Source organism: Castor canadensis, chromosome 12, assembly GCF_047511655.1.
Source record: "Castor canadensis chromosome 12, mCasCan1.hap1v2, whole genome shotgun sequence".
Classification (NCBI taxonomy): Eukaryota; Metazoa; Chordata; class Mammalia; order Rodentia; family Castoridae; genus Castor; species Castor canadensis.
The window spans coordinates 83352059-83367004 of record NC_133397.1 but is presented as its reverse complement, the minus strand read 5'-3'; the positions used below and the strand labels follow the sequence as shown (position 1 = coordinate 83367004).

Here is a 14946-nt window from a genome sequence, read left to right as displayed (position 1 = left end):
GGAAGGTAAGCATTCTGTAAACCATCAGGTAAAGTCTCTGACCAGCCGTCAGTCATCTTTGGTGACTTCACCCTGCCTGTGCTCATTTCTTTCCAACTTCTACATTATATTGTATTTTGACTTTTGCCATAATTTTTAGCAAAGTCTAATATGATATGTGAGTAAATGAATTGGAGTTGTATGGGCTAGAAGAACTAGTGATAATACTGCATGGACTTGCAGCTACTTCTCCACAGTGTAGGTACTTTGAAAGGGAGAAAACTCTATTCATTCAATAGATATTTATTGAGTTTCTGTTTCATGATAAACACAATGAATATAATGATCTGCCCTCTGCCCTCAGTTTACAGACAAGAAGGGAGAAAGAACAGACAAGCTAATCACAAAGTGAATCAGGAAAACCTTCCTTGAGAAAAGAATGATTTGCCTGAGACTGAAGGATGGTTAAGAGCTAAGAATACTTGATAGAAAAAAAATGACTGCTATGGTTCAATATGTCTTAATCCCCAATGCAACAAGGTCATGAGGGCTCAGTTCTCCTGTTATTGTATATTATAGGCATGGATTCTTGATCAAAGAAAGAATGAGCTCAGTCCGTCCTCTCCTCTCTTCTCCTCTCTCCTCCCCTCCTGTCCTTCTCCTCCTCTTCCTCTCTCTCTCTCTCTCTCTCTCTCTCTCTCTCTCTCTCTGTCTCTGTCTCTCTCTCTCTCCCCCTCTCCTTCTCACCATGAAGATAATACAGCAAGAAAGTTCTCATCAAATGTGGCCCCTTGACCTTGGACCTCCAAGCCTCTAGAACTGTAAGAAATAAGTCCCTGTTTTGTACAAATTACTCAGGCCCAAGGATTCTGCTCTGGCAACATAAAAAAGCTAGGACCATGATCTATTTTTAAAGTCGGCAAAGGAGGCTGGGCACAGTGGCTCAAGTCTATAATCCTAGCTACTTGGGAGGTAGAAGATCATGGTTCAAGGTCAGCCTGGGCAAAATGTTCAGGAGATCCATTCTCACATGGCTCACAGCCTCTCATCCATAGATGGAAGTGCAAATAAGAGGATCACAGTCCAGGCCAGCCCAGGCAGAAAGCAAGTCTTTATCTCAAAAATAACCAAAGTGGTGGGACTGGAGACTTGGCTCAAAGGGTAGAGTGCCTGTCTAGCAAGTGTGAGGACCTGTGTTCAAACCCCAGTATCTACAACAACAACAAAAAAAACATGTTCAAAGGATCTGACATATCTTTGAAGAATACTGTACATTCACGTGACGAATAAGCACATGAAAAGATATTCAACATCATTAGTCATCAAGGAAATACACATGAAGACCACATCAGATACTACTTCACACACACTAGGATGATTACAATCAAAAAGATGGACAATAACAAGTGCTATTGAGGATGTATGGAAACTTCACACTGCTGGTGGGATGAAAAGTGGTGCAACTGCTTTTGGAAAATATCTAGCAGTTGCTCAGATGGTTAAATATAAAATTACCATATGACCTAGTTAATTCTACTCATAAGGTGTTTCTTAGTTCATTTTCTATTGCTATGGCACAACATCTGAGACTGAGTAATTTATAAAGGAAAGATCTTCATTTGGGCTCACAATTCTGGAGGCTGGGGAGTCCAGGATTGGGCAGCTGCATCTGGTGCAGGCCTTGTGCTTCTTCAGGACAAGTGATTGCATGCAAAGAAGCAAGCAAGAGGCACTAAGCTCACTTTATAACAAACCATTCTATTGGTAATTTATCCAGACTCCTATGAATTCATTCAGTATTACATGGAAGGCATTGGTCCCTCTTGACAACCTAATCACCTTTTACAGGCCCCACCTCCCAACCCTACCACACCAGTCAAATTTTAGCAAGAGTTTCAGAGAGAACAAATGATAGCAGGTATATACCCATGAGTATTGAAGGCATATGTCCAAAAAACTTACATATAAATGTTTATGGCAGCATTATTCATAACAGCCAAATAACAGAAACAACCTAAATGTCCATCAACTGATGAATGGGTAAATAAGATGGAGTACAACCATACAATGGAATATTATACAATCATAAAAACAGAATGAAATACTGATATATGTTGCAATACGGATAAATCTTAAAAATATGCTAAGTGAAAGGAGCAAAGACCACATTTTACACAAATCCATGTTCATAGAATGTCCAGAACAGACATATCTATAGAAATAGACTAATGGTTTCCAGGGGCTAAGGGAGAGGAGAATAGGATCTGACTGCTAATGAGTATGGAGTTTCTTTAGGAGATGATTAAATGTTCTAAAATTGGATTGTACACTGTATCTGGGTGAATTGCATGGTAAGTAATATCTCAGTAAGGCTGATACAGTAAAAATAATAATAATTAACTAGGAGAAAGGAGGAAGAGGGGGTTAGGTTCCCAAAGAGAAGAGTATGGAAAGGAACTGAAGGAAAAAGCAGTATACCTCAATGACAGTGAGTAAGGAAGAGTGGTCTGAGCTAAAGCTGAAGAAGTAAGCAAAGACAGGCCCCTCAGGGACTTACACATCTTTAGCATGAGAGCAATCGAAATCCATTAAAGCCACCAGGACCAAGGATATCTGCTATGGATACTCTTCTGGATGAAATGAGATTTTTAAACCTGCCTAGCTTTCCCCCACATTTCATATCCTACAAAATAGTCCCTCAAATATCCAAAGAATGGGGAAAAGAATGTAGAACTGACCTATCTTGCTCAAAAGGATGAAGACCAATGAAGAAGATGGCATATTTGAGCTCATTATAAGCAAAGGTTCATAATAAGAAAGCTCCCCAACACTAGCAGCGTTCCTGCAAAAGTGCAATACCTACATGGGATCTGGCGAATACTCTGCCACAGGGTAGGAGACAGGGCAAGATGACTTCTAAAACTGCCACCCATCCAATCACTTAGTTTAACCAAAGACCAGAAGAGCCCCTCTCATTTTTCCTAAACTGTCTGTGAAGGAGCCCCTTTCTTATTCATTCACAAAGAAGGATCTTGCCAAGCTACTAGTTTAACCATTAGGCACAAAGTCATGATCCTAGACAGAGTTCAGATTTTTAATTGAAATTCTTCTCAGTTTTCCTGATTCTTTAAAACCATACTTTATACTACTTAAGCAAATGTTAAAGTGTGTAAGTCCAGAAACCTTTGCATGATTCTTTTCCAAACAACCTACTTAGGACCAAAGAAAAAAGCTGCTGCTGTGTCTTCAGGCCCTGGTCAGTACCCAACTGTGAAGTGAACCCCCTCAAACAAGGGCCTGGCCTCTCTCTACCCATTACCTCTCCAGTGTCAAGGGAAGAGTTACCTTAACACACATGGTGCCAAGAACCTTTCCCAGAACTCTTCATGAAACTGCAGACTAGCTGAAACCAAGGGCCAACATCAAATGAAAAAAATATAGGATGGAAACAAGAGGCATGAGGTGCACCTGGGGACTCAGGACAACTGGGCTTTCCTCTCCCATCCCAGCCAGAAGAGCCAAATCAAAAATATGCATTAAAACAGAGCCACTCTGCTGAGCATTGTGGTACATGCCTGAAATTCCAGCTACCCAGGAAGCAGAGGTAGGAGAATCAACACTGAGGCCTGCACAGGCAAAGTCCATCCCAGACCCTAACTGAAAAACTAAAAGCAGAAGTACTGGAGGCACGGCTTAAGTGGTAGGGGAGCGTATATAAGGAAAGGTGTGGGAGGGTGAATATGGTGGATATATTCATGTACACATGTATGTAAATGGAAAAATGAGACCTGCTGAAACTCTAGGAATGGGGGGGGAGGGCAGATAAAGGAGATTGATGGAAGGGGTGAATTCAACTATGATACATTGTAAGAACTTTTGTGTATGTTACAATATACCCCCAGTACAACAATTTAAAAAAAAAAACTTAAAATGATAAATTTTGTTATGTATATTTTACCATCACTAAAATTTAAAAAGAGCCACCCTAAGAAATAGGTCACTTTATCGGATCTGTAAGGGATAGAGTTACATACCGGTGGTGAGGCGCCTAACTAGATTGGGGGGAGGAGGGGGAGTCATTTTTTTTATATAGCGCCTGTGACCTCGGGGGTCTAAGGCAGCAGTGCCTTGTCATTCCCTTGGTGAACAGCCCAGACTACATTTCCCCCCACAACCGCGCCTTGGGACACTCAGCCTCTGAGATGACAGCCGCACCTGCGGTCTCCGAGGCGGGCTCCACCGCCCACCAAAAGCACCGCCTTTAACGCCGACGTGAGCTGCACGTTCTGCCAATCAAAGGACCCAGCGCAGAGTTCCGCAGAAGGTCTAGTTCCTGTTGGCCCGCCCTCTCCTGCTTCCGATTGGCAAGTTTCAAACGTGCGGAAGCCAATGAGAGCGGGCAGACGCGCGGTGCTGCGACCTCGGCTGCAGGCGCGGCCTTTGAAGAAAAAACTGTCATTGTTGGAGTCATGGTGGGGCCTGGGTCCTCCGCTGCCGCCGCCGCGGGTGAGTACAAATGCGTGTCCCTGTTTCTTGCAGAGAACAAGGCTGGAGAAACAGGAAGGCCATAGAGTGAGTCCTTCCCGCGGGAGTTACCGGTCCGCTGTTGTGTCTGCCTCAGTCTCCCCAGGGCGTGGCGCCCAGGCCCTGAAGCCCAGGGAGACATCTGAACCCGTGGTAGCGAAGACTGTGCGCGGGGGGCCCTGTAAGCCCTGTAGCAGCCCTGCAAGACGGTGTCATTGTCCCCACGTTGGAGATAAGCTAGGGCGGCCTGCCCGGGTCACGGCCCCCGTGGGGAGCGCTGCTGTCCGCCCCCGCAGTGCTGGGTGTGGCTCTCTGTGCGCTACACCTGAGTTTTGACGGGGACCGGGAGGCGGGGTCTGACCCCAGGCCCAGTCTCCAGCCGGGTCCGCAGCCTGCTGCAGGCGGGGAGGTGGATTGATCGTCAGCGCTGCCGCCAAGCTCCTGCGGGCCCTGACCTCCTAGACTACCTGCAGCCCTCTCCTGCCCTCCAATACTCTGCTCGCATGCCACCTGCTCCCAGGTGCTCACGATGTCTTTTTCACATTGTCGAGTAGCACATATGATTTGTGAAAAGTGGGGGATTCGTTGTGCATTCAAAGAACTCTAATAATATTCACTCCTGTATTTCTCATTCCCTCTCCTCCCACCCCTCCCCCTTTTATCTTTCAGTTTTTAAAATGTATTTCATTATGACCTTTTCGTGCATGCCTACAATGTACTTGCATCATATTCTCCTCCCTGCCAGTAGTTCCCCATTTATGTTCATGTCTATTTGTTTTTTCTTTACATCTAGCTTCCACGTATGAGAGAAAACGTGTGATAGTTGTCTTTCTGAGTGCTTATTTCAAATGACATGATTTTACTCTTTATGTCTGATTAATACTCCATAGTAAATACATACCACATTGTATTTATCCATTCATCTGTTGATGGACACACCTAGGCTGATTCCATAGCTTGGTTATTGTGAATAGTGCTGCAGTTAACATGGATGTGCAGGTATCTCTATTGTGTGCTGACTTGTATTCCTTCAGGTATAGCAGGGTCATATAGTAGTTCTATTTTTAGCTTTTTGAGGGACTGCCATACTGATTTCCATAGAGGCTGCACTAATTTACATTTCCACCACAGAGCTGGGACTCCAAACCCATATGGTAGATTCCATAACTCCTGCTCTTTACACTGCCTGGCACAGACCTATGTGTTGTATTTCTTACAGCTGTCTGATGAGGATGCATTAGAATCAGCAAAACAAAACAACCCAGTTTAGATGATGTTAAGAATAGTTTTGCACTCCCATAACCTTTTTTCTTTTTAAATCATTATGTAATCTTAGTCTTTCCCAAACACCTGCTCCCCTAACCATTCCCTACAGATGAGCTTCCATAATTTGCTCTTTGACCTTCTCTTATGACACCTGGATTTTGCCATATATTGTAACTATTGTTGTGTTTATCTCCACTAGTAGATTGAAACTTCTTGAAGGCAGAAATATAATTTGAGTCTCACTTATCTGAAATGCTTGAGACCAGAAGTCTTTCAGACGAGATCGGATGCGTTCAGGGTGGTATGCCCAAAGACCAGAAGTCTTTCAGATTGGAGATTTTTTCAGATTTTGGAATGTTTGTATGCATAATAAGATGTGTTAGGGAATCAAAATCTAAGTGTGAGACTCATTTACATTTTTTGCAGTGCAGGGATTTGAACACGGGTCCTTGTGCTTGTGAGGCAAGTGCTCTACAACTTGAGCCATACCCCTAGCCCTTTTTGCTTTAGTTTATTTTTCAACCTTGGGTGTCCTGCTTTTGCCTAGGCTGGCTTCAAACTGCCATCCTCCTGTAGTAGCTGGAATTACAGGCATGAGCCACCATGCCCAGTTTAATTTACCTTTCATGTACACAGCCTGAATATAATTTTATACAGTATTTATGGTGCACCTGCATTTTGACTGACCAGTCACATGAAGTCAAGATTGAATTTTCTACTTGCATTATGTTGGCCCTCAAAAAATTTTAGACTTTGGAGCATTTTGCATTTCAGATTTATAGATTAGGATGCTAAATCTGTATTGCCATTTCATCTTCTCACAAATGCATTGCATAAAAAGTTATCACATAGATGTTTGCCAGTAAACCCCCTAACCTGACCTATTTTTTTCTTTAGTCCCAATGGGAACCAGGTAACGGTTTATGTGTAAAAATCATCATCCTCCTCAGAAAAACAACAACAACAAAAAAAAAACATAATTAATAAGACCAGCCTTGGCTCATCAGCTCAGGTGGGCTAGTAAGAATTCTTCATGTAAAGTGGGGTGTGTTATAGCTGAGAACATTGACTTGATTTAGGGCTCTGGGCTTTGCTGCATATTAGCTGGGTAACTTAAAGCATGTCATTTACCTTGTTTGAATTTCAGACTCCAAAATACCTTATTGGATTGTTTTATAGATTAAAGAAGTAATGTAAGTATAAAGAACTTAGTACAGGGTTTAACATATAAATGGTATTGTTGATGTTAATATTAAACTTGAAGGCAAACTTACAGGACTGGGTACTTTATCACATTATGTTGCAAAGACAAAGTCAGTATAGAAAATATCATCTATAAATGAACTGGTTAAAATCTTGAGCTAAATTTCTGTTGTTTGTTTGCTTCTGTGTTTTGCAGAAGAGCGGCACAGAAAGCTCCAGGAGTACCTAGCAGCCAAGGGAAAACTGAAGAACCAAAACACCAAGTGAGTTTCTCTCCCCACAGTTATGCCAATTTTGTTACTCTGGTTGCTAATAGCAATTTAAGACCTTTTAAAAACATAGCCTTAGCCCTTTTTTGTTTGCAACCTACTCAGCCTCCATTGGTTGGGATCCTATGATAACACACACACACACACACACACACACACACAAAGCATTTCAGTCCAGACATGATAAAACCTCCTGGGTAATACCTAGTCTGTTGGCAAAGATTCAAGCATTATTGCTATAATGGTCTACAAAGAAAAAAGGAAAGGACCTACAATGTTATTCACTATGCTGAAGCTTTTCTTATCTCTTCTTTTTACTGGTAAAATTGATTCTCATGAAGACAGCTTTTAATCAAGCTGTTGACCCTGATTTTAGTGTTTCTTTCTAAAGTAAGAGAGCCACTTATAGTCAGTCCACAATACGGGCACACAAAGAACCTCCAACTTATACTTTTGAGGAAGACTCTTATCTTTTATTAATGTATTTTTTTCCCACTTGGATTGCTCAATTTTTATTTGAAAATTAATTTTTACAAAATTAGCTGTCACCCTTAATTTTACCTTGGGTTTTTACTCAACTCTATTTCCTTGATTAAATGAACCAAAACCATTTACTCAACATATATTATTTAGTATCTATAATATGCCAATCATTCTTTTTTTTTTTTTTTTTCTTTTGAGGCACATGTCTTTCTGGGGGCTCAAGTGGTAGAGTACTTCTCTAGCAAGCTTGAGGCCCTGAGTTCAATAGCCAGTACCACAAAAGAAAAAAAAAAGTGAGAAAGAGGGAAGGAGTCTTAATGTGTAGTTCAGGTTGGTCTAGAACTCACCATGTAGCCCAGGCCAGCCTCAAATTCATGATCTTCCCGCCCCAGCCTTCTGAGGGCTGTTATTAAGATGCGTGTCACCTCTCCCAGATATATGGTACTTAATAAAATAGAGAGGTCCCTGTCTTCCAAAAGCTTATGTTCTAGATGATCAAAGCCCCAGTTAGTCTAGCAATTATTTTGGTCCATGGAGATTGAATCTTTCTAAATTCTGCTCTTTTCTCCCTTTTTTGTGTTTTTGTCTCACTACCTAGGTTTCATATTGTGTCCTTGTTTTTTAATTTCAGTCATGCCTCAGTATCCATGGAAGATTGAATCTGGGATTCCCCACAGATACTAAAATCCACAGATGCTCAAGTCCCTTATTTAAAGTGGCATAGTATTTGCATGTAATCTACACAATCCTTCCATAGACATTAAATCATTTGTAGATTATTTACAATACCTATTACAATGTAAATGCTATGAAAATAATTATATTGTTTTACTTAGGGAATAATAACATGAAAAGTCTGTACGTGTTCAATACAGATTCAGTTTGTTTTTCAAATTTGGAGGAGGGGGATGCACTGAAATTTGAACTTGTGACCTCACACTTACTAGGCAGGTGCTCTACCATTTGAGCCAGCCCCCCCATCCCCAACCCTTGTTTTTCAAATATTTTTTGATCAGAGATTGATAAAAACAACAGATGTGGAGCCCATGGATGTGGAGGGTCTACTGTATATCACTTTTTCCTCCTAAAAATCCACCATTTGTAGATATAACAAAGAAGTTTTTTAAAGAAGCAGATAATTGTCTATTTCTGGCATATCTGGCATATCGCAGTGTCAAAGAATGATGCTTAAATGAAGAAATCAGATATATTGCATTAATATTTTTAGGATAACACATTTATTCATAAGATATCTCTGAAAGGATCACAAAAACTTTTGGGTAAGAGCAGTTGTGATCTGGAAGAGGAGAATACAGGACCAGGAAGGAAAAATGAGACTTGCTTTATAATTTTGAATTATTTTAACCATATACAGAAATTCTAATGATTGAGAATTTTAATTATAATTTTTAATCACTGCAATTCCTAAGCCTTGCTGATCCCTTTGTATTAAGTATTAATTTTATTTTGTCTTTTCAGGCCTTATCTAAAAGCCAAGAATACCTGCCCGAATCCACCACCTTCTAACTCAGTAAGTAGAAATTAGTCCTTAAAGAAATACCCATTGCGAAAGTATGATTGGTAAGTAATAAAATAATAAAGATACTAGCAGCCTGAAGAACATGTATTTCAAATAATTTCTCTTAAATGTAAGAGCACTTTGATTATGGTAGAGCGCCTGCCTAGCAAGTATGAGGTACTGAGTTCAAACCCCCGTACTGAAAAAAAAAAAAAAGAAAAAAGTACAGCATATTGTAGTTTAATTTTGTAGCAAAAAAAAAAACCTTAAGTAAGTTTTGGGCCTCTTAATAGTTAACATTTGTCAAATACTTAGTATGGACCTGTTACTTATTGGTTTGCATTAACTCATTCAGTCCTCACAACCTTACGGGGTAAATACTATTGGTAGCCTCAATTTATAAATTAGGGAACTGAGTCATAGAAAAGTAAAATAGCTTCCCAAGATCGTGTAGCTACAAAGTGACAGTAGAGTGTCAGAAGCTCTTAACCACTCTGATATACTGCTATACTGCCATAAAGTTAAGCAGCACCACAGTCATTAAAAGACAACACCTAGGGCTAGGGTGTAGCTCAGTGGTAGAACACCTACCTACTATGCCCAAAGCCCTGGGTTTGATCTCCACCACCATACTAAATAAGTAACACCTATGCTGAATATTCTAAGCTGTTTAACAAGAATATACTTCTAAGCCAGGTACTAGTAGCTCACACCTGCGATCCTAGCTACTTGGGAGGCTGAGATTTGTGGGATTCAAGGCCAGGGCAAAAAAGTTAGCAAGACCCCATCTCAACCAATAGCTGGGCTTAGGGAGAGGGCGTTGTTTATAAGACATGGTAGCACATGCTTGTCATCCCAGTGATGGCAGGAAGATCATTGTCCAGGCCTACCTAGGCAAAAAGCTAGAGCCTATCTCCAAAATAACCAGATCAAAAAGAACTGGAGGTGTGGCTTAAGCAATAGAGCACCTGCCTAGCAAATGCAAAGCCCCCAGTATCACCAAAAAAAAAAAATGCTTCCTAATCAATTCAGTTCAGTTAGGCTGTGGATAGAATGATAAAGTATCTAATATACTTAAGGTTTAAATGGAAGAAATTAGTGTTCTTCTGCAATAAAGTTACCCATAAAAATCCCATCTCTAATTTTTAAAACTATAGTTTTATTGAAGTTCTAATGTGCTTTGTGTTGTCGACAGTGAGATAGTTGTACCAATTTTAATAAGTTTTCATTATTCCATCACTATATGTATGCATACACATACATATTCACACATGTATACATATAAACATTTATATGCATATGGGCATCTGTGTGCCTCTATGGACATGTGCCATTTGTATGCATGACATAGTTGGATACTGTGGAGTATTAAAAAAAATGTATGTAAGGCAAAATTAGTGTGCAATGATATGAACAGTGAGGAAGCACTTGGTTATATTTCTACTTTAGGCATATTGCACCAGCGTGTGGTGCAAATTGCAAAGGAAAAAATCTGGAAAGGGCCCTCATCAAGTTCCCAGAGGCTTTCTCTTATGGCAATAATAATGACTTCAGTAAATCATGTCTTAAATGAGGGTAGCATCCACCTTATCTGCTTTATATAGTTGTAAAGATAAAAATAAAATAAGGCAGGAAATTTTAGAATTTAGTAGAAACTAAAAAGGCTATGTAAGTCATAGACATTGTTAGACTTATATAACACACTTTTATAAAACACTTTTGGTACATATCAGCAGTTAACTTTTGAGTACTTACTGTTATTCAAGGTACTGGGTGAGTTATATACATTATCTCAGTACTAAAATAGGCCTGTAAGAAGGTGGGCCATATGATTTAGAGGTCAAGCCAGACCACCTTTAAGAGTAAAAAGAAGTGCTACTAATGATTATGTTGGACCCAAAAGCCTAAATCAAAACTGTCTTATGAAAAGGAGAACATATGACACCCCTTCTAGAAGATAGATATTATTGTTAATATTATTATGCCCATTTTACAAATGTGAAGACTGAGGCCCAGAGAGATTAAGTACTTGGACAAATTATGCAGCCAGTAAAGATACATGAACAGAACTTTTCCAGGATACCCTTACTACAGTGCTACCCCTAACAGGAATATGAAAAGTTTTTCATTTTCTGTTCCTGTGCAGGAATTTCAATATAACCAACCAGATATTCTTAAATCTGTTGAGAAACAGTAATGTATAATAGTTTAGAATTGTCTGGGTCCAAATCCTAACTCCATTTTATAGCTAAGTGACCTGGGTAAGTTATTTAACTGTATGTGTAAAATGAGTATAATAGGAGACATCTTGTAGAGCTGTTTGAAAGGATTAATTAAGAAATATTGAGGCATGATTAATAATGCCTATAGAATGGGATATGTGTTCCTCCAGAGGTGCATAATGACTATGAAGCCACACATTCCAACAGAATCAATTTCAGATCTTCATCTTTCAATTACAGTTTTTCCTAAAATTGATTTGTTGTAGAATATGCCTCAACTGCAGTTTCTGTTTTCCCTCTTCTCTTGGCACCTTCATCCTTCTTCCACTTTTCAGTTCTTTCTTTCTCTGCCTGTTATAGGTATACTACTCATCCATTTGGTTTTATTTGTGATTTTTTTGTTTGTTTTTTGCAGTACTAAGGTTTGAACTCAGAGCTTTGCACTTGCTAGAAAGTGCTCCACTGTTTGAGCCATGCCCCCAGCTCTTTATCCCTAATATTAGTACTTTTACCTTGTGATGGAAATACCTGCAAAGTACAAAATCAAGGGACAATTTGAAATAGTGTTGTTGATGATAAGAAAGCCTTTTGCCACTCAAGTGGCTTTCAATCCTTTGCATTCAAAGTTATCAGCTGGTGGAACACAAGTTTTTTTGGTGTGGTTTGGTTTGGTTTTTGGTGATCCTAGGATTTGCAAGGCCTCAACACTTGCTGGACAGATGTTCTACCTCTTGAGCTATGCCCCCAGCCCTTTTCTGATTTAGTTATTTTTCGGATTGGGTCTCATGTGTTTTTGCCTATGCTCTCCTGGACCACAATCTTCCTTCTATGCATCCTTTGTAGCTGGGATTATAAACCACGCCACCATACCAGCTTTTTGTTGGCATGGAGGTCTCACCAACTTTTTTTGCCTGGGCTGTCCTTGAACCACAATCCTTCCAATCTCTGCATCTCTAGTAGCTGGAATTACACGTACCCACTACCACATCCAGCCAGATTATTTTTGACTGAGAGATTTTTAGCACAAACCTCCAGATTTGCTCAAAACAATAGTGTTCCTGCTGTAACAAACATCTTCTAATCCCATCTACTTATCAGAAGGAAAAGGAATAAAAATGATGCACAACCCTATCTCATTCTAGCAATAAATAATATCAAATACATAAACAATTCTGAGTTTGTTAAAATTATTCTACATGTATATAAACAAAAATGTTTGAAAACCACTGATAAGGTATAGTCCACAATCTTTGCCAGTTGCTTTGGTGGCCCTTATTTCATTATATCATAATTTTCTTGTGGTTATGTCTTTTCACTTAGAAGTCCTCAGGGGAAGTGTGATCTCATCTTTTGTCCCCTTAGAGCCCAACACAGTGTCTATTATACAGTCACCGTTCAATGAATTTCTCTTAATTCCAGCCCTAGTTACATCCTTTGTGAATTTTGTCCTTTTTCCTGTTTCATATGCCCAGACTGAAAATAGCAAATTCGGTTTGACTCAGTCGTTCCTTCTTTTATGCTTTGTCTTGGTTTTTTTCAATTTGACCTATCAGTTTTGAGGTTGGTTGAAAGAGAACAAAAGTCAGAGACCAGGGCTCAGAAACTGAAGTTCAAGCACCAACCTAGCCCCCAATTCCCTGCCTAGCCTTGGGCAGCTCACTTTCTCTTTCAGACAAAGAATTTAATGATTTTTAAAGTCTCTTCCAGTTCTGATGTTGTATATTTACATATCAGTTGCTAGCCTGATAACTCTTCTAAGCCCAGTTTTTCTCTCACTGGAATAATTGAAACTGCATGACCAGTTCTACCACCTATAATATGGTAGGTGGGAATATAAACTGATACAGCTACTTTTGAAAACGGTGCAGCAGTTCCTCAAAAGTTAAGCAGTTTACCATATGAACCAATAATTCTGCTTCTAGGTATATAAAAGGTTAGGCTAAATCCAGATATAGAAAGTGTTTGCGAGTCATATGTCTGAAAGGATCTAGTAGCCAGGATACATGACTCTCACAACTCACCAGTTAAAAGACAAATGACCCAGTTTTAAAGTGTGCAAAGGATCTGAAGAGATAATTCTCAAAAGAAAATAAAAACATGAAGAAATGCTCGACATTAACTCTCAGGGAAATGTAAATCAAAACCACAATGAGATACCACTTCACAATTACTAGAATAGCTATATTTAAAAAGATAGATAATAACTAGTGTTGGGAAAGAGGTGGAGAAATTGGAAGCCTCATATATGGTAGGTGGGAATATAAACTGATACAGCTACTTTTGAAAACGGTGCAGCAGTTCCTCAAAAGTTAAGCAGTTTACCATATGAACCAATAATTCTGCTTCTAGGTATATACCTACAAAAATTGAAAACATACACATAACAACATTATTCATAACACCCCAAAAGTGGAAACAATCTAAATGTTCATTGATTGATGAATGAATAACCAAAATAATTATAACCATATATGGAATATCATTTGACTCTAAAAAGCAATGTACAAGAATGGGGCCTATTGAAGCTCTGTACTTTCTGCTCAATTTTGCTATGAACTTAAAAAATCCTCTAAAAATTAAAGGTTGTTAAATTTTGAAAAAATAATAAAGTACTGTTACAACATGGGTGAATCTTGAAAACATTATGGCAAGTAAAAGGAACCAGACACAAAAGCCATACATTGTATTAGTCTATATATGTGACAGGTCCATCAATAGATATATAAAAACAGAAAGTTGATCAGTGGTTGCCAAGTTTCTTCTTTCTTTTTTTTGGCAGTACTGGTGTTTAAACTCAAGGCCTTGAGCTTGTGAGTCAGGTGAATTGCTATCACTTGAGCAATGTCCCCAGCCCCTTTTTTCCTTAGGTTATTTTTGAGATATGGTCTTGCTTTATGCCTGGACTAGCCTGGACCATGACCTTCCTATTTATGCTTCCCATGTAGCTGAGATGACAGGCACACACCTCCAGTTGAGATGGGGGTCTTGTGAACTTTTTGTCAGGGCTGACCTTGACCCAAGATCCTCCCAATCTCCACCTCCCAAATAGCTAGGATTATAGGCATGAACCACTGCACACAGCTAAGTACCAGATTCCTTTCTGAGGCAATGAAAACATTCTGGCATTAGGTAGTAGTGATTGTTGCACAGCCTTGTAAATATACTAAACCTGCTGAGAGATGTAGGCTTTAAAATGGGAGTTTTGTAGTATGTGAATTACATCTGTTTTATTAAATGCACATGAAAAATATACCAAAATATCAGGTATTTTGAAGCTTTCATATCAACATTCCCACTTTTCCAATAAGCAGTGATGCAGAGATCTGAGATGGATATAAAGTTGGGGCCAAGGAGTAATCCCAATATAGCCATGTAGATATACCATCCATCTCTCTGCCTCCCACTTCCATCCCTCCCCCCTCCTCAATTCTTCCTTATGTTAAAAACAGTGATCTACTGTTACAAATTTTTAAGCATATTT

At 39.5% G+C, this 14946-nt stretch overlaps 1 protein-coding gene across 1 annotated transcript in view; it reads left to right on the top strand.

The window, feature by feature from the left end:
- The first annotated feature begins 4353 nt into the window (after positions 1 to 4353).
- Positions 4354 to 14946, top strand: part of Ckap2l (cytoskeleton associated protein 2 like) — a 44668-nt gene continuing 34075 nt past the window's right edge. The window contains exons 1-3 of the mRNA XM_074050270.1: positions 4354 to 4485; positions 7169 to 7235; positions 9204 to 9255. Of these exons, the coding sequence (XP_073906371.1) occupies positions 4449 to 4485; positions 7169 to 7235; positions 9204 to 9255 (156 nt within the window). The 5' untranslated portion in view covers positions 4354 to 4448. The remainder of the gene's footprint in view (positions 4486 to 7168; positions 7236 to 9203; positions 9256 to 14946) is intronic.